General features: G+C 45.0%; 1 protein-coding gene and 1 long non-coding RNA gene across 6 annotated transcripts; one reads left to right on the forward strand and one right to left on the reverse strand.

Annotated features, from left to right (window-relative positions):
• The first annotated feature begins 412 nt into the window (after positions 1-412).
• On the forward strand, positions 413-14,525 carry ZNF789 (zinc finger protein 789). Of its 5 annotated transcripts, none has more exons than XM_045460872.1 (5): positions 413-514; positions 3,309-3,386; positions 8,926-9,052; positions 11,471-11,584; positions 12,989-14,319. In XM_045460872.1, exons 2-5 carry the CDS (start codon positions 3,318-3,320, stop codon positions 13,999-14,001), a joined length of 1,323 nt encoding a protein of 440 aa, XP_045316828.1. In that variant the 5' UTR covers positions 413-514; positions 3,309-3,317; the 3' UTR covers positions 14,002-14,319. The 5 variants fall into 5 exon arrangements, with proteins under 5 accessions (XP_045316828.1, XP_045316825.1, XP_045316824.1 ...); XM_045460869.1 differs by having other exon boundaries at positions 485-598; positions 12,989-14,525; XM_045460868.1 differs by lacking the exon at positions 413-514 and adding an exon at positions 605-771.
• LOC123589179 lies at positions 13,371-21,818 on the reverse strand. The gene is made up of 3 exons (XR_006708207.1): positions 21,514-21,818; positions 19,661-19,705; positions 13,371-13,476 (listed from the first exon to the last, which is right to left on the reverse strand). It is a non-coding gene; the product is annotated as an uncharacterized LOC123589179 (long non-coding RNA).
• Positions 21,819-22,088: the final 270 nt, after the last annotated feature.

Genomic DNA, 22,088 nt, shown 5'->3' on the forward strand with positions numbered 1-22,088 from the left:
CTCTGTCCCAAAAATAAATAAACGTTGAAAAAAAAAAATACACAATTTGAGGGCGCCTCAAAGGCTCAGTTAAGCCTGGGACTCTTGATTTCAGCTCGGGTCACGGTCTCACAGTTTATGGAGCCTGGCATCTGGCTCTGCACTGACAGCATTAAGCCTGCTTGGGATTCTCTCTCCTTCTCTCTCTGCCCTTCCCCCCCTCAAAATAAATGTATAAAACATTTTTTAAAAACCCACGCAATTGCACAAGGGCCCATCTTAACGCATTCTGGTTCAACTGGTGTGGGAGGGGAAGGTCTCGCCGTTAGACTTTTCAAAACCTCCTGGTGATTCTTGTTAGAGATTCCGAACTGCTTGGCTGGGCGGGAACCGGCCGGGCGGGGCCTGAGAGTCACGTGCCCCAACCGGGACCCTCTGCGGCAGTTGATTGGCCTCGACCAGGGGTGCGTGAGACGGAGGCCCCTTCTCTATTAAACGGACCAGAGAGTTGCGAAGCCTCCGAGCTTCCTAGAAGGTACGCTGGCCGAGAAGCTGGGCTCCCCGCGCAGGAATAAGGGTCGGCGAGTGGCGCGGGTTTCTTCCGCGTTCGAGCCCTCAGGTAGGGGGTTAGCGGAGGGGCGGCGACCTGTCACGGGTCTTGACCCGAACCTGGAGAGGGAAGCCCAGCCATGGGGGCCGCCGCAGGTGGACACTGAGGTCTTCCCGGAGGAGATGGCACCGCGGAGGGTTGGAAGCAGGTCTAGGAAGAGAGGAGCTCGTGTGATGGGACGGGTGGGTGCGGCGGCAGAGCCACGGTGTCCCCGCAACGGAAGGTGACAGGGCTCGAGAGACAGTCCTCACCACCCGCCTTCGGGGCAGGTCGCAGGGACTTAAGGGAGCGTCTTCCTGAAGATGTCAACTTGTGAATATTTTCCGTGGCGTCGGGGCTTCAACATTAAGGAGGAACAAGTCCGATGAATGAACGGCTCGTTAATAGTGTGGTTCGGTTCGGTTTGGTTTGGTTAGGTTATAGACGAAAAGGAGATGTGATCGAACGTTTCCAGAGTTCACATTGTTGCGAAGTGGCGTTTTAGATTCTGACTTCCAATGCACGGTAGACGGGATAGTTAGGTAATGAGAGGGTTGAGGTCCCTTTCCCAGTCTTGAAGCCATCGATCAGGACGTTTCTTTGGAGCGCCTCCATGCTTAAAAGGCAGAGCAGAGGATCTTCCAAGCAGTGTTTTTAGGGTACGTGAATGGTGCGAGGGATGTTCTTAAAAACGCACTTAGAGAAAGCAGCGTTCACCAGTGGCCAGAGAAGCACACACACACACACACACACACACACACACACACACACACACACAAAAACAAAAAACAAAAAAAAACAATGAAAAAATCACCTGGATCCCAGTAACTATTGTTACTACTGTAACAATTGTGGAGGGCCACAATTTGGATGTACCCTAGGCCAACCACCCATGGCTGTGGAATCAAAACTTGAACTGCCCTAATTTTGCCAAAGTGCAGACTCTCCTGCAGAACTTAAGCTTTCTTCATGTCAGGGTGACTTGTAGCTTCCTAGCGCATCAGCTGCAGACCAGTCAACTTGTACAGTGCTTCTATTCTAAAATAGGGTTATAAGTTTCTAGTAAACGATAGAAAACGAAGCTACTTCCTCATCTCCTGTGTAGGGGGCAGAAAAATAACTGTCTTTCTCAGTTCTTAGCTGAGACTCCTGCAATAAAAGATTAAGAAACAGACAAGTCTATTTACATGTATACTTCATGTATGTGTAGGAAATACCCACGGAAAAATGAGTAACTCCTGGGGTGGCTTAGAATTCAGGCCTAAATACCATCTTTTTTTTTTTTTTTTTAAGTTTATTTATTTTTGAGAGAGAGAGGGAGACAGAGAATCCCCAGTAGGCTCCTCACTGTCAGCGCAGAGCTGGACATGGGGCTCGAACTCACTAAACCGAGATCATGACCTGAGCCGAAATCGAGTCTGACGCTTAACTGACGGAGCCACCCAGGCACCCCTAAATACCATCTTAATAGGGAAAGGGGAGAGAGGATGTAGGCCTCTTAGAGGAGAGTAAATGCTTTTTAGGAAAGATGAACGGGCCCATAGAAGAATAGACAGAAGGTCCAATAGTTTATGACAAAGTTTGGGTGTTGTGTCAACGTCTAGTCTCCTCTCCTGTGACACAAGTCTATCTTCCCTGGTTGGTGAAACTCCCTGGGAGGGGAATTTATGACACTTGAGTTCTTTTTGGAGGATCTGTCTTTAGGCATATGCAGGGGGTTCAGAGAAGGCCTTTCTCTGCTTTTGCCTCTTTTCAAGTGCCTGAAGCTCGAAATAATCATGGGGCAGCATCTTCTCTCCCCTTCACGTGCTTTCTGAACTGAGCAGTGACTGCCGAGAGCTCTCAGCTTCTTCACGCTTTCGGCTTAGAAGTCTCCTTGTTTGTTTCTCCCTCAAGAAAATATTCATATCAAGTAAAGCTCTCTGAATATCCTTTTGACAGTGATTACCTCCGTGTATATAAAATGTAGCCTGAAATCTCCAACTGCCCTAACGTCATTTTATACTCTCTGAGCTGATTCTGTGTGAGATGCAGAAATAAATGAAGACCGCCCTCCCCACCCACCCCCCAAAATGCGAATGAGCAAAGGCTCTTCATTCAGACCCTGCCACAGCAAGGGAGGGAGCCACTGTCATGTGTTTAGCAGAGACTCAAGGCAGGCAGGCGAAAGTGGGGTGAAAAAGGGGGAAGTTTGGATGTACCCACTTTGGAGGCTATTGGCTTGGGAAAGCTGGAGGTGGGTTAAGTAAGTAGAAACGGAACATCCTATGTGGTTGGGGAGGGCTTTCTCTGTTGGTCCTAAATTGGAAGAAGGAAGTAACAATTCAGGATAATCTGGCAGTTATTGACCAAATCTGGATGTGGGGCTGATTGCTACACTGGCTGTGGTTTGGGTTCTGGGCTGGTTGCTACAGGTGGTGAGCCAGAGTTCTGTTTTTGTCTATGGTCTTGTCCCTTTGTGTATTTAGTCTTTCAGTGAGAACGTATTCTACAGAACATACTCTAGGGAGAAGAGGAGGGCGGGGCCCTTGGATAAAGCTTTGGAAACTGAGCTAACTTCAGAAATTCCGGAAAAGACTCTCCTAGCAGCTCCTTTCATGTTGTCACCCATTTTGACACCAAACACCGTGACTGGGTATTAGCTGAGGTTTGTTGGCCTCGTTGGACTTCCCTGTCCCAGGGCTGCCTGGTGAGAGAGCTTTAAGTTCTGGCCGTACTCATGATCGTTTTTCTCCTTCAGTCTAGACTGATGGCTGCAATCCTGCCCCATCTCCAAGACCAGGATGTGGAAGCTGTGTTCGTGACAGCTGGGTGGAAGGTGAGCTGGGCGGCTCCTCCCCTTCCTTAGGATACTCCCTGTGGCCCTGCAATGGCCTTGACTCCTTTGTTCACGTTGAGCCATCTTTATTAATTTGGGGACTTTTCTTTCTTGGAAGGTATGATGTAAAGAGCTTGAACTGTGGGCTCAGGTTCAAGTCCAGGCTTTGTTTTAGTCGTGTTACCTTCAGCAAGTCACATAAGCTCTCTGGGCCTCAGTTTACTTATCTGTAAATGGGACGATGATAGTTCTTTTTTTTTTTTTTTAACGTTTTTATTTATTTTTGAGACAGAGAGAGACAGAGCATGAACGGGGGAGGGTCAGAGAGAGAGGGAGACACAGAGTCGGAAGCAGGCTCCAGGCTCTGGGCCATCAGCCCAGAGCCTGACGCGGGGCTCGAACTCACGGACCGCAAGATTGGGACCCGGCTGAAGTCGGACGCTTAACCGACTGCGCCACCCAGGCGCCCCGATAGTTCTTATCACAAGGAGTTGTGAGTATTAAGTGAGACACTTATGAAAATAAGTAAGTAATACTTACCATAGTATCTGGTTATATTTTAAGCACTCTGCAAGCTTTAGCTACTGTTACCATAGTCATTGATTGTTTCTGTCAGTGAGGGATACTGTGTACCTACTGTGTACCAAATACTATCCTTTGTGCTGGGAGATAAACTCTACCTGAAGGAGTTTACAGTCTTTATGGAAAAGTAGATATAGGGGCGCCTGGGTGGCGCAGTCGGTTAAGCATCCGACTTCAGCCAGGTCACGATCTCGCGGTCCGTGAGTTCGAGCCCCGCGTCGGGCTCTGGGCTGATGGCTCAGAGCCTGGAGCCTGTTTCCGATTCTGTGTCTCCCTCTCTCTCAGCCCCTCCCCCGTTCATGCTCTGTCTCTCTCTGTCTCAAAAATAAATAAACGTTAAAAAAAAAAAAAAAAAAGAATCTGTTTACATATCTACTTTTCGTTAAATTTTTTTTTTCAACGTTTATTTATTTTTGGGACAGAGAGAGACAGAGCATGAACGGGGGAGGTTCAGAGAGAGGGAGACACAGAATCTGAAACAGGCTCCAGGCTCTGAGCTGTCAGCACAGAGCCCGACGCGGGGCTCGAACTCACGGACCGCAAGATCATGACCTGAGCCGAAGTCGGCCGCTTAACCGACTGAGCCACCCAGGTGCCCCAACAGATTCTTGTAATATGGGGATAAATTCTGATCTGCCCGTGTTAAAGGGAACAAGAGCAGCTTAGTTACTGAATTTGTAACATTACGGAGGATGATTATGAAAAGTTGAGTTTAGGGGCATCTGGGTGGCTCAGTCAGTTAAGTGTCCAACTCTTGATTTGGGCTCAGATCATGATCTCATGGTTCCTGAGATCAAGCCCTGTGTCAGGCTCTGCGCTGACAGCTCAGAGCCTGGAGCCTGTTTCCCATTCTGGGTCTCCCTCTCTCTCTGCCCTTCCCCTGCTCATGCTCTGTCTCTCTGTCAAAAATAAACATTAAAAAAAAATTTTTTTTTAAGTTGAGTTTAGGGGCACCTGGGTGGCTCAGTCAGTTAAGCGTCTGGCTCTTGATTTCAGCTCAGGTCATGATCTTATGGTTTGTGAGATCGAGCCCTGCATCAATCAGGCTCTGTGCTGTCCGTGCTTGACATTCTCTCTCTCTCTCTCTCTCTCTCTCTCTCTCTCTGCCCCACCCCTGCTGTCACTGTCTCTCTCTCAAAACAAAAAAAAAAAAGTGTTGAGTTTAAAGTTAAGGAGACAAGTTAGGATGCCATTGCAACAATTTTGAAAGGACAGCGGGACAAGGAGGGAACAAAGAGTCTGTAGCGCTCTTCTGGCTTCATGGCCAGTGCACCCTGACCGCCAGAGAGTCTGCAGTGCTCTTCCGTTCCTCCGCTCCGTTGCACAGCCCATTCTCCCCTTCACAGGCAAACTCACATATTTGCATTTTAAGACTGAACTAAAAACTCTTCTCCGTGAAACCCTCTCTGACTTCCTACTTTAGCATCACTCTGCCCTGCGATCCCAGGTACGCGGACATAGGGAGCAGTTGCAGAGGCTTGATGAGGCTTAAACCGGATGGTGGCTTATGGAGTGACAGGAAGTGAGTGTGTAGTTTTCTTCTGGAAGCTGGTCCGGTAAGGGAAGGAGAGAGAGCCAAAACCAGAGGAGAAGGAAAGCACGGAACATCTTCTTCAAGATAGGCAAGATTTGGGCATTTTTGGTGGCGAAGGGGAAGGAGTTAGTGGAGAAGTAAGTGTTTAAGAAAAACGTTCCTGTGTTTCTCTGCTTTCTCCTTTCATGCTTTCACTTCACTTCTGACATCAGACATGCTGGTGCTTTCCCACACATATCGGGCACTTCCTTGACACCAGCCGGGTGCCCTGCAGTTTAGCTCAGTTTTGATGCTCTCTTCAAGGGTTAGCATCGGATGCCACAGGTTAAGGGCTCAGTCCCACAGGACTGCCCCTCCCCCACTTCCGACACCAGCCAATTGCAAGTCCAGGTTGTCACCTGTACCTTGAGTGACTGACTATATATTTGGAGGTTCCCATGACTTCGCTCCTTGGGTTCGATTAATTTGCTAGCGTGACTCAACTCAGGAAAACCGTTTACTTACTAGATTACTGGTTTATTACAGGCTGTAACTCGCAAACAGCCACACAGAGGTGCGTGGGGCAAGGTGTGGGGAAGGGGCACAGAGCTTCTATGCTGAGTGTGCAGCACTCCCAGCACCAACTCAGGCTCGACAGCCCCGAAGCTCTCTGAACCCCATTCTCCTGGGTTTTTATGGAGACTCATTGTGTGGACTCGATTGATTACGTCATTGGTCTTTGGTGATTGATTGGATTTCCAGCCCCTCTCCCTCCTCTGAATTGGGGTGGAGGGTTCAAACCCTCTAGTCACCTGGTTGGTTCCCCCTGGCAACCAGCCTCCCAGACTTGGGGCCTTTCCAAAGCTCACCTCTTTAACATTAACTCAGGTGTGGTCAAAGGAATTTGTTGTAAGGTGACATGCCTTTGTGGCTCTGGAGCTATTTCAGAAACCAAGGGCAAAAGACCAACTATTAACAGATGCTCCTTTACTCTTATCCCTTAGGAATTCCAGCAGTTTTAGGAGCTCTGTGCCAGAAATAATGAAGATTAAATCTATATTTCTTATTATAAGTCATGGTATGGTAGGGGAGAAGAGGGTAAGGATATAGAAAAGGCAGAGTGCTGTCATTGGATTAAGACCCTGGGGGAGACACGAGGGAATGGAAGCAGAGGTGGAGGCAGAGGGGCAGCAGTTGCTAGAAGAGCCTCTTCTGCTGAGGTGGGGAGGGGGAGGAGTGAGAACAAAGGTAATGCCTGGTGGGAGTGTGAGAGGGGTTAGGGAGCCTGTGCCCCGTGGACTCTTTCCTGGGACATAATGGGCAATGCCTTCCCGAAGGGAGTAGTGGGGGTGAGTCACATGTCCTCCTAGCCCCCTCCGAGTACCTCCCACTGGATCGTTACCATGTTGACTTCCATCTTTCCCCACTGGACAGTTCACTCCCTGAGCAGGGACAAAGGCTGCTACAGAGTCAGACAGATTGTGCATGTAGCAACCCCCCATTCACACAGCTGTGATGTGAACTGTGTTCTGCAGGATTGAACAGTGCACAGCCTGAACAGCTATATCCTGTGGCCTCAGTAGGAACCTTTATTGCTGGCCTACAGCTTGAAGGCTAGCAACTTACTGGTGCCCAATAAATGTTTCTTGAAAGAAAGAGAGTGGTAAAGATATAGAAAACCCTGAGAAGGAACATGACAGAGCAAGAGTTTGGGGCAACATTAAAGGCCTGACTCTCAAACTGAGCGTATAGAGATAACTTGGTGGGAGATGAAGCCATTTTATTCCTACCTATTAGCCTTCATGTAGAGCAGAGAATGTCAGCTGAGGAGACTTGCAGGGCAGCTGTGGTAAAAGGAGGGACATTTGGGATGGGTAGTGAGTGGGAACTCAAAACCATAGTCCTGGAAATCAGGATTGGTAGGGAGGAAAGAAGGGTCATGCAATTTGGGAGGTTCTGGTGTCTGTTTCCTGAGGGGGTGGGGGTGAGTATTTCCTTTTCCTGATCACCCTTTTCATGCACAGATAGCCTCTGATGCTACTCAGTTTGTCCTAATAGAAGGGAGTGTGGTGGGCAGACACTAGGCCTCTGCTCCAAGAGCTCCCGTGGTGGGAGGCACCTTCTGTTCTCAGCCCACATGAGTTGAACATAGTTGCAAATGGAAACTTCTACAAAACTTCTACCCCGTAGTACATTGTACCAACGGTCTCTGTTTGCCCCCCTCTGATATATGTTCCACCCTCCCCCACTTTGGTCTGGGCCCTGGGAGGCTGACCTTCACACACCATCGATGGGTTCTCTTGCCCTCTGGCTTCCAGCTGGCTTTTGGCAATGGGATGGAAGGGGTCAGGGGACCAGAAACCTGGAAGAAAGTGGTGTCGGGTTTTATTCCCACAGCCCCGTGCCTGTTGGGCTGTGGGATGAGAGTGGCCGCAGAGCTCCAGTCTTCTAACAACTTTCTGGATTCCAGTAACCCCTCTCCTTCCGTCTTCCCCTTCAGACATATGGGTGATTGTTCCCCATGAGAGCCAGCCTGGCATGCTTCTGTGTGCCTTGTTGGCTTCCATGAAGCCTGTCCCTTCCTTTGCAAATTGTCTGCATGCCAACCTATCCTCAGTGACCTCATTTGAATGTGCCATCTCTTTCCCAAGGGAATCTGGGACAGAAATATATTATTTGTTAAAGGTGCTGGTATATGGAGCAGGGTCAGCAAACTGACCTGGACCCAGTATTCAAGTTTCACTGGAACACAGCTCTGCCCATTCACTTACCTGTTGTCTCTGGCTGCTTTTGTGTGACAGCAGCAGAGCTGAATAATTGTAGCAGAGACCAAATCACCTGAAAGCCTAAAATGTTTACCATCTGGCCTTCTACAGAATAAGTTTGTCAGGGTGTCTGGGTGGCTCAGTCCGGTTAGGCGTCCGACCCTTGATTTTGGCTCCGGTCAGGATCTCATGGTTTGTGAGGTTGAGCCCCGCATGGGGCTCCACACTGACAGCATAGGGCCTGCTTGGGATTCTCTCTCTCTGCCCCTCCCCCACTCACAAATGCATGTTTTCTCTCTCTCTCTAAATAAATAAACTTTAAAAAAGAAAAAGTTTGTCTACGCTATAGTATAGAGGAAAGAATGAGCTTGGCCAAGTCACTTTACCTCCTCAAGCCTCACCTGTAGAATAATGATAGGTCACAAAGTCGTTTTAAGAACTGAGGTTGGGGGCACCTGGGTGGCTCAGTTGGTGAAGTGTCCAACTCTTGATTTCAGCTCAGGGCATGATCTCACGGTTCATGAGTTCAAGCCCCGTGTCGGGCTCTGTGCTGACAGTGTGGAGCCTGCTTGGGCTCTGTCTATCTCTTTCTCTCTCCCTTTCTTGCTCTCTCTCTCTCAAAAATAAATGAACTTAAAAAAAAAAAAGAATTGAGGCTATAATTAGTCTCTGTTTTCAGGAGTCGCTGTCATTTGAGGATGTGGCTGTGTACTTCACTAGAGAAGAGTGGGACAAACTTGACTGGGCTCAGAAGGACCTCTACAGAGACGTGATGCTGGAGAATTACAGGAACATGATCTTGCTGGGTAATGAATGACTTGGCTTGAAGATTTGGCTCCGAGTGTCTACACAAGTGCTCAGCCCCTTATTTGCAATTCTAAAATCAGAAAAGCTTTGCAAACTAGAAGTTTTTTCATAACTCATCTGGCTGTAAGACCCAACCTGAAGTGTTCGGGTGGTAAAACCTGATCTCTTCTACTGGAAGCTGTGTATCATCCTTCTTTTTCCCATGTGGTCATCACATCTATATATTTAGCGTACCAGAAATATCAGCGTGTTTGATTAAGGGTACGGCTCCAACCCCTGTTGGGGGTGGTACATAATAGAAAACATACACACCAAGTCACCTTCCTAAAATCCAGAAAAATTCTGACCTGAAACGCAGCTGGCCTCTACAATGTTTTCAAATAAGGGATTGTGGACAATGAATAGTTGCCTATTGTTTTAGAGGTCAGAGACGCTTAATCCACTCCCCACCCCGATCCGCATCTTCCTTATCTGTAAGACCCATAGGAGCTGAACGGTTTATGGCTGATTTGGATTCCAAAGGTTAGCTTCTTTTTCTCTCGAAAAGTCTTTTTCTTTCTTCCCTCTGGAAATGGGTTCCTTCTTTGTTTGCAGCATCACTGGGTGTCTAGGAAATGATTCCTAACGGACTTCATTTCTGAACCTCCACTGCTTCCCCACTCACGGACCCTGCCTTTGGCTTATTGCAATGCAGAGTCTCCTCCCATGGGCGTTTTCTCAACAAATCACTTTCTTTCTGGGGTCCAGCTTTGACGCCCACACTGACACTCTTGCTACATACAGTCTTGACCACCTCCTGTGGGATTGTCTGCCCACCTCTGGAGTTTTTGATGTTTATTTTCCTTGTAGAAGCATTTACAAGAGCAGACTTGAATACACACAAGGTACAGGAACGGAAGAACATTCAGGGGTAACACTGTTCATATTTTGGAATGTTTCCATCCAGTTTTTCTCTCTCTCTCCTTTTAAAAAATGTAGCTGAACAGAGGTGCCTGAGTGGCTCAGTCGGTTAAGCATCCAACTCTTGGTTTCAGCTCAGGTCATGATCTCACAGTTTGTGAGTTCGAGCCCTGCATTGTGCTCTGTGCTGACAGCATGGAGCCTGCTTGAGATTCGCTCTCTCTCCCTCTCTCTGCCCCTCCACTACTCGCACTGTGTCTCTGTCACTCTCCAAATAAATAAATAAGCTTAAAAAAATGTGGCTGAACATATTCTGTGTATAATTTTGTAATTCCTTTAAATCTTAACTAATGTTAAGCTTCAACATTTTCCCTATGTTATTAAAAGCCCCCATAAATACAGTAAATGATCATAATGTAATTCTGTTGTATGATCTGTAATGTTTAATCATTTTCCCATTTGGGGATATTTAGTTTGGCTTGTTGTTGTTGTTGTTGTTGTTGACTTGTTTATGGATTTATCATCTACTATACTTAATGTTCTAATGGATGTTTGTAACCATAAGTCCTTATATGAATTTCTGACTGTTCCCAAGATCCAGAATATTGGTGTTAAAGGGTATGGGCTCTTAGTCTCTCTGATTATTGAATGGCCTTTCAGTAACAAAGTAGGAAATAAAAATCATCTGCAGGCCTACTGCCCAGAAATTACCCCTGTTAACATATTGGTTTACTTTTTCCTAGTCTTTTCATATATATTAATACTTAATGTACATATACCCACACATATAGTTTTTTTTTTTTTATTTAAATTTTTTTTTTTCAACGTTTATTTATTTTTGGGACAGAGAGAGACAGAGCATGAACGGGGGAGGGGCAGAGAGAGAGGGAGACACAGAATCGGAAACAGGCTCCAGGCTCTGAGCCATCAGCCCAGAGCCCGACGCGGGGCTCGAACTCACGGACCGCGAGATCGTGACCTGGCTGAAGTCGGACGCTTAACCGACTGTGCCACCCAGGCGCCCCTACATATAGTTTTTAAAAACAAAATTTGGGTCATACTTCATGAGTTTTGCATTCTCCTTTAAGATATATAGGGAGCATTTTCCTATTTTAATATTCTTTGAGCACATGGGTTTTTAGGATCTAATACTTTTGCCTTCACTGAATTCACGTTACACTGTAGCTGTTCCCATACTGATGTCTACTTTATTTCCAGTTTTGCATAGGTACAACTGTGCTGAACATCTCTGGCACATTAATCTTGTCCTGATTGTTCCTTAGGCTGTATCTCTACGATTACCAAATCTAAGGGTGTGAATATTGTTGAGAATTTACTGAATCTTTCAGTAAAGATTGTTGGAGTTTCAGAAAGATTGTGCCAAATTCTCTTCTCACCAGCCCTTTTGATTATTGCTGTTATCTGTTTGCCACTGTAGACTCAAGGGGGTTAAGGTGAGCGCTGGGACCTCTCTCTGTAACTCACTAACCACATCCCATTTACTTCCCCATGAGTAGGATTTCAGTTTCCCAAACCTGAGGTGATCTGCCTGCTGGAGCAGTGGGAAGAGCCATGGATCCTGGATCTACCAAGAACTGGGACTAGGAAGGCTTCCAGTAGTGCTTGCCCAGGTGGGTGAGGAGAGGACCCAGTCCAAGTGGAAAAATCAGGAAGGGGCAGGAACGCACCTTAGTGAAGCCCCTCGTGTGCCCCCCAGATCCTGAGCCACATGTTCAACATCCCTGCTGCCCTCTGAAGGTAGTACGTAAGTGTGGCCATTAGATCCATTTTCCAGATGAAGAATCAAAGATTCAGATGTCACACAGATTGATTTATAGTTTTAAAAACTATATCAATCTGCCACACAGATTGATAGTTGAGGTTCGATTTCAAGCCTGCAAAGCTCATGCTCGTTCTACTGCGGTAGAGTGTTTCTCTGAACTCTTTTTCCAAATCAGATACTTCTTTCTTCTATGCTCGTTACTTATCCTTCCCCTCTGTTTTCCTCTCATTCCTTTGCTTTCATCCTGTTTGTCATATTCCCACGGTGTTTCTCAACATACCTACTTTTTCCTACTTACTATGTCCTGATTGCTGCTTCTACCTTTTTTTTCACATTCCTGTGTTCCAGAGTTTCTCAGACTCTGCTCTATTGACATTTGGGGCTAGATAGTTCTTTTTTTTTTTTTTTTTTTTTTTTTAGTTTTTAAAAATGTTTATTTGAGAGAGAGAGAGCATGAGTGAGGGAGGGGCAGAGAGGGAGGGAGACACAGAATCCAAAGCAGGCGCCAGGCTCCGAGCTGTCAACACGGAGCCCGATGTGGGGCTTGAACCCACAGACCACGAGATCATGACCTGAACCGAAGTCAGACACTTAACCAACTGAGCCACCCAGGCGCCCCAGGCTGGGATAATTCTTTGTTGTGGAGGAGCTGTCCTGTGCGTTGTCAGGTGTTGAGCCATATTAGCCTCTACCCATTAGGTTTTAGTAGCACCATCCCAGTTGGGACAACCAGAAATGTCTCCAGACATTGTCCAATGTCCCCCAGGAGGCAAAATCACCTCTGATCGAGAACCTCTACTCTATTCCATTGGCCTTTGTACCTACTTCCCTCTGGTTCCTTTTCTCTTGTGTCTTATGCTCTCCGTTTTTAAAGAGTTGTTTCTCTCAGAATTATTAAAAAAATACTAACCTAGAAAGTATAAGATGTCACCTCTCCTATATTTATGTGACTTCACTGAGTGCCGAGAGTAAGTTTTATTTTTCCAATAGTAGTGATGTATTTACTCAGTTCTCACTTCTCTGACACACACTTGTGCATTTTTCAGTCGTTCAGTTGATTTTGAGAACTCTTTCTGGTGTCAAAGCCGAGAGTCCTGTGGAAATCAGAATTTGGGCCTCTTTAGCAGGACAATATAACTAAGCAAGCACTTCATTTCACTTGAGTGTCTTCCACACACACAGGTGGCTTCTTTTTTTTCCTTCTGTGATGTGGTGGGCAGGTCATTTCTATGTTTTCTTTTTATTTGGTTAGGTTCTGAAGCCAGATGGAAGATGAAAAAGCCAACTCCAGGGCAGAAGATCTTTAAAGATTTAGAGTCGTGTAAGACATCGGCAGTAAAGCAGCAAACAGCCAAGGGACCTTCAGAAAAGTTACGTAAATGTAACGAATTGGTGGACATTTACAGACTTGCCTTTCCCACTATTGGTGATGAATGCGGTAAGAACTTCCTTCAGAACCTTCACCTTATTCAAGATCAGAATGCTCAAATAGGGAGGAGGCGTGGCCAGTGTGATGAGTATGGAAAGCCTTTCAGTCAGAGATCACTGTTTTTGCAGCATAAGCAAATCCCTCCAAACGCAAAATCTTACAAATGCAGTGAATGTGGAAGAGTCTTCAGACGTCAGGCAAATTTTGTTCGACATCATAGAATTCACACATCAGAGGACCCCTTTGAATGCGACGTATGTGGGCAAGCCTTCAAACAGAAGTCCACTCTTGCTGTCCATAAACAGTGTCACCTGCAGAAAAAGCCATATAAATGTCATGACTGTGGAAAATGTTTCCGTCAGATGGCATATCTTATTGAACATAAGAGGATCCATACCAAAGAAAAACCCTATAAATGTAGTGAGTGTGAAAGAACGTTTAGTCAGAATTCAACCCTTATTCGACATCAGCTAATCCATAGTGGAGAAAAACCCCACAAATGTGTCGAGTGTGGAAAAGCCTTTGGTCGGCATTCGACCCTTATGAGCCATCAACAGATTCACACTAAACAGAACACTCATAAATGCAGTGAATGCGGGGAATGCTTCAGTCGGAATGTAGACCTCATTCAGCATCAAAGAACCCATACCAAGGAGGAATTCTTTGAATGTAGAGAATGTGGAAAAACTTTTAGTTTTAAGGCAAATCTTCATCGCCATGAGGTCATTCATACTGGAGAGAGACCTTACAGATGTGAGAAATGTGGAAAATCTTTTATCTGGCGCACAAGCTTTATTAAGCATCAGGGTACTCACAGAGAACAGGTATCTGTGTGATACTAACTGGAAAAAGACCATTTAAAGACCAGAACTGGGACACCTGGCTGGCTGTCGGTGGAGCCTATAACTCTTGATCTCAGGGTTGTGAGTTTGAGCCCCACGTTGGGTGTAGAGATTACTTAAAATCTTAAAAAAAATAAAATAAATGAAGACCAGAACTTACCACTAGTGTAGTTATGTGTAATTACATTGTTTTAAGACAATTACTAACCGGAACTGAAATGGTTTTGCTTTGGGGACCCTCTTTCTGCAGCTAACCTTGCTATAGTTAAGAATTACTTAATAGGGGCGCCTGGGTGGCGCAGTTGGTTAAGCGTCCGACTTCAGCCAGGTCATGATCTCGCGGTCCGTGAGTTCGAGCTCCGCGTCAGGCTCTGGGCTGATGGCTCAGAGCCTGGAGCCTGTTTCCGATTCTGTGTCTCCCTCTCTCTCTGCCCCTCCCCCGTTCATGCTCTGTCTCTCTCTGTCCCCAAAATAAATAAACATTGAAAAAAAAAATTAAAAAAAAAAAAAGAATTACTTAATAGAGGGGCGCCTGGGTGGCTCCGTCGGTTGAGTGACCGACTTCGGCTCAGGTCAGAATCTCACGGTTTGTGAGTTTGAGCTCGGGCTGTGCTGACAGCTTGGAGCCTGGAGCTGCTTCAGATTCTGTGTCTCCCTCTCTCTCTGCGCCTCCCCCACTCATGCTCTGTCTTTCTCTGTCTCAGAAATAAATAAGCATTAAAAAAATATTTTTTAAAATAATTACTTAATAGAACATGTAATAGGCTGTTATGTACAGTCTCCGTTGAGTCCCTCCCCCGACCATACTTTCATTCCCTCAAGTCAAGGCAGAAGGGAGGCATAAAAACTATGTGGTTCCCGGGGTGCCTGGGTGGCGCAGTCGGTTAAGCGTCCGACTTCAGCTAGGTCACGATCTCACGGTCCGTGAGTTCGAGCCCCGTGTCAGGCTCTGGGCTGATGGCTCAGAGCCTGGAGCCTGTTTCCGATTCTGTGTCTCCCTCTCTCTCTGCCCCTCCCCCGTTCATGCTCTGTCTCTCTCTGTCCCAAAAATAAATAAACGTTGAAAAAAAATTTTTTTTTTTAAATAAAAAATAAAAAAAAAAACTATGTGGTTCCCTAGGCTGGAGACCATTTGATGATTATGAACGATTTAAGAATGTTCTTCTTATTTCTCAATAAAACTGGAGAAAAAAAAAGTTTTTAATTAAAAAAAAAAATGGGTGTAAAGAAATACCTTTCTTGGTTTCATATGGAAAAATTACCTGATATTACATTGAATTTTTAAAAATAAAGTAAGGGCTACTCACCTAAGAATGACTAAAATGTATCCATAAACTAAAATTAGTGTGCCACCAGATTCTACTGAGAGTTCTAAGTCAAGTGTTAACAGAAGCTGTTGGTGCCCCTGCCCCCTGCTTACTCCATCTGCTGGGCTTCATCTGACTTGCACTGTGTGTCTCTTGGTCTGCAGGCTTTTTTTAAAACCACGAAAAGGCCACTGCTCTGTAGGGTAACTAGCACATTTTGAGAGCAGGCCTTGACTAAAGCTTGATGGGAATTTGACAAATATGATATTCTCCCCTGGGGTGGAATAGCTCTGAAGCATGTGTTTTACATGGTTTTCAGTTTTCCCGTGGGAGGATTATGCATTCATTTACCTTGGAAGCTCCTTATCAGCTGTCTTCCCCAGCTATAGTCCTTGGGGAGCCATACCCTTTCTCCAGTTATTCCAAGCACATCCTTATGTTCAGGTTATGTAAGTTGAGCTGACCTTACAACTCTTCCCTACAGCTCACCAAGACAAGAACCCCATTTGAAATTCTAGTATCCTAAACAGCATCCTAGGTCTGCATTACAACTTGCTATTTAGACCCTCTCCTATAAATCCCATCTAGTTTCTTCTTGATTTTATTTTCTTGCTCCTACCAATTCCATGACTTCTTACCCAACATATAAAAACAAAGATCACTGAGAAAGGAAGTGGCACCTTAAGGAATTAAGAAATGTTAATTAAGAAATGTTAAGCCTTGCAGGAGGAAAACAATGAAAAGGGATAGATTGTATATTGGGTTCAAAAAGCAGTCATTTTGTAGCGGTCAGCATGAATTGGCTAGAAGAACCTACACAAAATTAAGAAGTTCAGACTTCTGACTGAGGGGGAAATAAGCCAGTGGGAGATAAGACCACTTAAAACAACTTTGGGAGATGGGGACCTATGTAAAAGCACTTCCCTCCACTGCTAAGTGGAAACCATATAAATCAATACACACATACATACATAGTGATTAGATACATAGGGGCACCTGGCTGGCTCAGTTGGTGGAGCATGCAACTCCTGATCTCGGGGTTTAAGTTTAAGCCCCACGTTGGATGTAGAGATTACTTAAAATCTTTAAAGCAAACGTCCTGATGGCAGCTCTCAGTTGTATGGATGAGAACTGAACTGGAGGTAAGTAATCTGGTGTGGGGAGACTGTTACAGGCAGGACACTTGGCTATATGAAGACCTAGATGCATGCCGTAAAGGTTATTCTTGGGCTGTGGCCAATGGCTAAGACATATAGTCTGGCAAGTGGACCTTGGACAATTAAACATAAAGTGGGGAGCCCAATTATGATAAGCCCTTTGCTTCCCAGAATAATCCAGGGTGGTTCTGAAGGTAACATATTCTAGGCGGACCATTTGAAATGAAAGTGTGGATATGTGGGCATCCAAGATAAGTGGCCATGGAGGCTCCCAAGCCATGCTGTCAAATCATCCCACATTCCATTGTGACACCTGCTGGGGCACCAATGGTTGTCAGAGAGTGTTTAGAACCTGCCAGGTTAGCACAGTGGGAAGTGGGCTCATCCCACTGCATGTGCCTGGTAGACTGACCTGCCCCACGTCCCTTCCTGGAACCGCAGATGCCTCACAACCTCTGGTCCCTCACTCTCTGGTGGGGTTAGTGAGAGGGCCCAGCCATGTGCTGCTGCGGTTCCCACCCTGAGCCCCAGGAACTTCCCTTTTAACTCTATGCCACTGCCCTAGAGACCTCTGAGTCCCAAGCAGGGCACAGGACCTTCCAGAACAGAACTTGGAAATGTTTCAAAGACATGCTAAAGCAATAGATTTAAACGACCATATCACTCTCTCTTCTAGCTCCAGTCAGGAATTCTAACACTTTGTTAACAAATATCTGGACTTCCCATTTTGTAGGACAGGAGATGCTATGTAGGTGCTATGGGAGAATGTGAAGAATGGAAAGATTGTTGCCCTCTGTTATGGACTGAATTGTGTCCCCCAAATTCATACGTTGAAGTCCTAACCCCTGGTGTGACTGTATTTGGAAACAGGGCCTTTAAAGAGGTAATTGAGGTTAAATGAGGTGCTAAGTGTGGGGCGTTTAGTGATAAGACTGGTGTCCTTTTAAGAGGAAGAGATACTAGAGGCCTCTCCATCCACTGCACAGAGGAAAGGCCATGTGAGGACATAGTGAGAAGGAGGCTGTCTACAGGTCAGGAAGGGGCATCAACAGAAACCAACCCTGAGGGCACCTTAACCTTGGATGTCCTGCCTCTAGAACTGTGTGAAAATAAATGTGTTATTTAAGCCACCTAGTCTGTGGTCTTTTGTTTTGGCACGAGAGCTAATCCACTCACCCTTTATAATCTAGGGATCAGAGATGGCGTATTCACGTTAACTTACTGGCTATAATAGTTTGCATGTAAGTGACAAAGCCTACAGATAATGGTAGTTTAATAAAGGAAATATTTTGGGGTAGGATAATTGAGAAGTGACATTTTAAAAGTGTTTTACAAGAGTCGACTTTTCCGTTGTTAATCTGGTGGGCTAGGGTCTGGGAAAAGGGATCTGGGATTAAAAGCAATTTGAACAAAGGCATGCATATATGTGGAAATGTATGGAAAATTCAAGTAGTATGTAAGCAACAGTCAATGTGTCGAGAGGGTAGAAGAAGGGAAGAATGGAGGGAAAGCTAAAAGTACAGAGAGGACAGTCAGCTCTAAGTCTGTGGTGTTCCTGGGGTGCCTGGGTGGCTCAGTCAGTTAAGCACTGGACACTTGAATTTGGCTCAGGTCATGATCCCAAAGTTGTGGGCTCCACGCTTAAGATTTTTCTCTCCCTCTCCCTCTGCCCCTTCCCTGCTTACACGCCTTCCCTCTCTCTCTCTCAAAAAAAAAAAAAAAAAAAAAAAAAAAAAGTCTGTGGCGTTCCTCCAGTAAAAAGAACACTGGAATCAGGCTATCACTACTACTCTGTTGTGATCCTGGGCAAATAACCTTGATAGGCTTGGGGAGAACAACACCAGGGTGATACAGCTCATGGCCCGCCTAAACAGACACCATGTCCACGCCCTCATTCTCAGCCCCAGTGCTAGATACGAAATCTCATTCATAAGTGACATTCTCCACATGACACACCAGACCCTGAACACACCCAGGCCAGCCCTCTCGCCATCCCTCCTGCCTGGCCATGTGCTACTATTCCACCACGTCCAGGATCAAGCAAGGGAGTTCTGAGAAGCAAATGACTTAGTTTTGGGTTTTGTACATTTAGGAAAAAAAAATAAATAAATAAGATGCAGTAAGGTGACAAGGCTGGAGTAGAAGACTCATAACTGAATGTAATTTGGTACTTGCTTTGGGGGAATGTGTATTAGCTCACACACTGATCAAGAAATTCTACTTTTGGGAATCTAGGCTTAGATTCTGAAGAACAATCAAGGGGGCGCCTGGGTGGCCCAGTCAGTTAGGCGTCCAACTCTTGATTTTGGATCAGGTCCCGATCCCAGATCCTAGCATCATGGTATCAAGCCCCCGTGTAAGGTTCCACGCTCAGCATGGAGCCTGCTTAAGATTCTCTCTCTCTGGGAATGCAAACTGGTGCAGCCACTCTGTAAACAGTGTGGAGGTTCCTCAAAAAACTAAAAATAGAACTACCCTACGACCCAGCAATTGCACTTCTAGGTATTTATCCAAAGGATACAGGTGTGCTGTTTCGAAGGGACACATGCACCCCGATGTTTATAGCAGCACTATCAACAATAGCCAAAGGACGGGAAGAGCCCAAATGTCCATTGATGGATGAATGGATAAAGAAGATGTGGTCTATATATACAAAGGAGTATTACTCGGCAATCAAAAAAGAATGAAATCTTGCCATCTGCAACTACGTGGATGGAACTGGAGGGTATTGTACTAAGTGAAATTAGTCAGAGAAAGATAAAAATCATATGACTTTACTCATATGAGGACTTTAAGAGACAAAACAGATGAACACAAAGGAAGGGAAGCAAAAATAATAAAAACAGGGAGGGGGACAAAAACATAAGAGACTTAAATATGGGGAACAAACAGAGGGTTACTGGAGTGGTTGTGGGAGGGAAGATGGGCTAAATGGGTAAGGGGCATTAAGGAATCTACTCCTGAAATCATTGTTGCACTATATGCTACCTAACTTGGATGTAAATTAAAAAAATTAAAAAAAAAAAAAAGAAAATGAAAAGTAATAGCCCCTTCCTAACCATTCCCAGATATCTCACTGAAGAACTCAATATGCTCTGAAAATAATTATTTTTCAAATGGGAGTCTTTCTAAATAGAAAAGACTGGAAATAATTAGTTTAGCGGATATAATGCTTGGACTGACAGTTACCTGTTTGAGCCACACATTTGTTGTCATCAGTTGATTCTTTTCATCCTAGGAAAATGACAATTAGAAAGATGTAAATTCAAATTAAGTGAAGTTTTTGAGATTTTTTTTTGTGAGAAAGACCTCCCTGAGTCTTACATTTGAGGTGTTCAAAGTGTAAAGGATTCTCAACTTTTTTTTTTTATTTTTTTTTAACGTTTATTTATTTTTGAGACAGAGAGAGACAGAGCATGAACAGGGGAGGAGCAGAGAGAGAGGGAGACACAGAATCTGAAACAGGCTCCAGTCTCTGAGCTGTCAGCACAGAGCCCGACGTGGGGCTTGAACTCACGGACCATGAGATCATGACCGGAGCCGAAGTCGGACGCTTAACCAACCAAGCCACCCAGGCGCCCCAAGGATTCTCAACTTAAAAACAGTTAAATGGCATGGGATCCTAAAATATTATGCATATTTTGCGTAAAATAAAAAATAATAATTAAAGCAACAACAAAAAAAAAGATTCTCTCTCTCTCCCTCTGCTCCTCTCCCCCATTGGACTATCCCTCTATAAAAAAAAATAATAATAATAAAAATAAGTAAATAAATTAATTAATTAAAAAAATAAAGAACAATCCAAATTATGTTAAAATTACACTGATATTCACTACAGCATTGCTTGCAACAACAAAAAGGAGTAATGGCTGAAATGACCAGTAAAAGGAAAATGGGACACAATTGTCAAATCTACTCAATGGATAATGATGCAGCCATTAAGCATAAAGGTTATGAAAACCACGTAAAACCCTTAAGACATAATATTAAAAAGATGTAAAATATAAACACTATGGTTTTCATTACATGAGAAGCATGCAGAGAAAAAAAAAAAAAACAGAAGGAAATACAACAAAATGCCTATAACAGGTGATCAGGGTTGTAGGATTATGGGTAATTTCTTTTCCTGTTATTTTTCCAAATATCCAATAGTATGCTTATATTCCCTTGATTAAAAAAAAAAAACAACAACCCCACGGGGAGGTGTCTGGGTGGCTCAGTCAGTTAAGCGCCTGACTTTGGCTTGGGTCATGAACTCATAGTTCGTGGGTTTGAGTCCCGCATTGGGCTCTGTGCTGACAGCTCAGAGCCTGCAGCCTGCTTTGGATTCTGTGTTCCCCTCTCTGCCACTCCCTGGCTCATGCTCTCTCTCTCTCCCTCTCAAAAATAAACATTACAATAAAACAAACAAACAAACAAACAAACAAACAAAAAACCACAGGGGCACCGGGCTGGTTCAGTCAATAGAGCATGTGACTTTTGATCTCAGGCTTGTGAGTTCGAGCCCCATGTTGGGTGTAGAGATGACTTAAATAAGTAAAACTTTAAAAATAAAATAAAAATAAAAAATAAATTAAAAAACACACAAAAAACCCCAACCAGGTTAAAAAAAAAACTTACATGCAATACATGTTTGTGTGTAGAAAGATAAGATAGGCTCAGGCTTAGTTTCATTCCTACAGTTTAACCCAACAAGGGCAAAAAAGCAAACCCCATAGCCTTCCCTCACCAGGCACAGGGGTGGAAAGACGGTGCTGGGAAGTTAAATAATGATCGTTTCAACCCCCTTTCTGAGCTAGTGTTTCTTATCTTGAGGCGTGTGCATGCGCCACTGGCCCTCCACCTCTACTACTGGGCAGAGGGGAGGAGGGGCAGGGAGAAGCGGCAAGCCATGGTGGGGTGGGAGCCCATCACTGATGTAAAGGAAAAAACTCACGTTACTGGACAAGCAGTCAGATCACCCAAGTTCTAAAGCATCAACTGTGAGCCTCCACTTCCGTTCTACCTGGGAATGACAAGGTAACTTACCTTGTCCACCTTACTTCAGTAGGATTGCTTGGAAGTCAAATGGAAAATGTCTATGGATGCATTTTATGGATGATAGAGTATTACATGTCAGTGAATACCCATTAACAAAACAAGCAAGAGCTGAAGGAGCTTCTTTCTGCCTTTGGTGTCCTCTTCTGGAACACCCCCAAGGATGCACTCCACACCACTTCCTTATGTCCCATACGTTAGGAAGCCTTGACAGGGGTGGCTGGGTGGCTCAGTTGGTTAAGCATCTGATCTTCAGCTCAGGTCATGATCTTGCAGTTCACAAGTTCGAGCCCTGCTTCTGGCTCTGTGCTGACAGTTCAGAGCCTGGAGCCTTCTTTGGATTCTGTGTCTCCCTCTCTCTCTGCCCCTCTCCCTCTCCGTCTCTCTCTCTCTCTTTCTCATAAATATAAAGAAAAGGAAGGAAGGAAGGAAGGAAGGAAGGAAGGAAGGAAGGAAGGAAGGAAGGAAGGAAGAAAGAAAAAGAAAGAAAGAAAGAAAAAAGAAAGAAGCCTTGACAGAAAAAACATGTTTTAGGTTATTTGATATCACAAGAGCCTCCCTCCCTCTCCCCTATACAAAG

This window comes from Leopardus geoffroyi, chromosome E3, assembly GCF_018350155.1.
Source record: "Leopardus geoffroyi isolate Oge1 chromosome E3, O.geoffroyi_Oge1_pat1.0, whole genome shotgun sequence".
In the NCBI taxonomy this organism is placed as follows: domain Eukaryota; kingdom Metazoa; phylum Chordata; class Mammalia; order Carnivora; family Felidae; genus Leopardus; species Leopardus geoffroyi.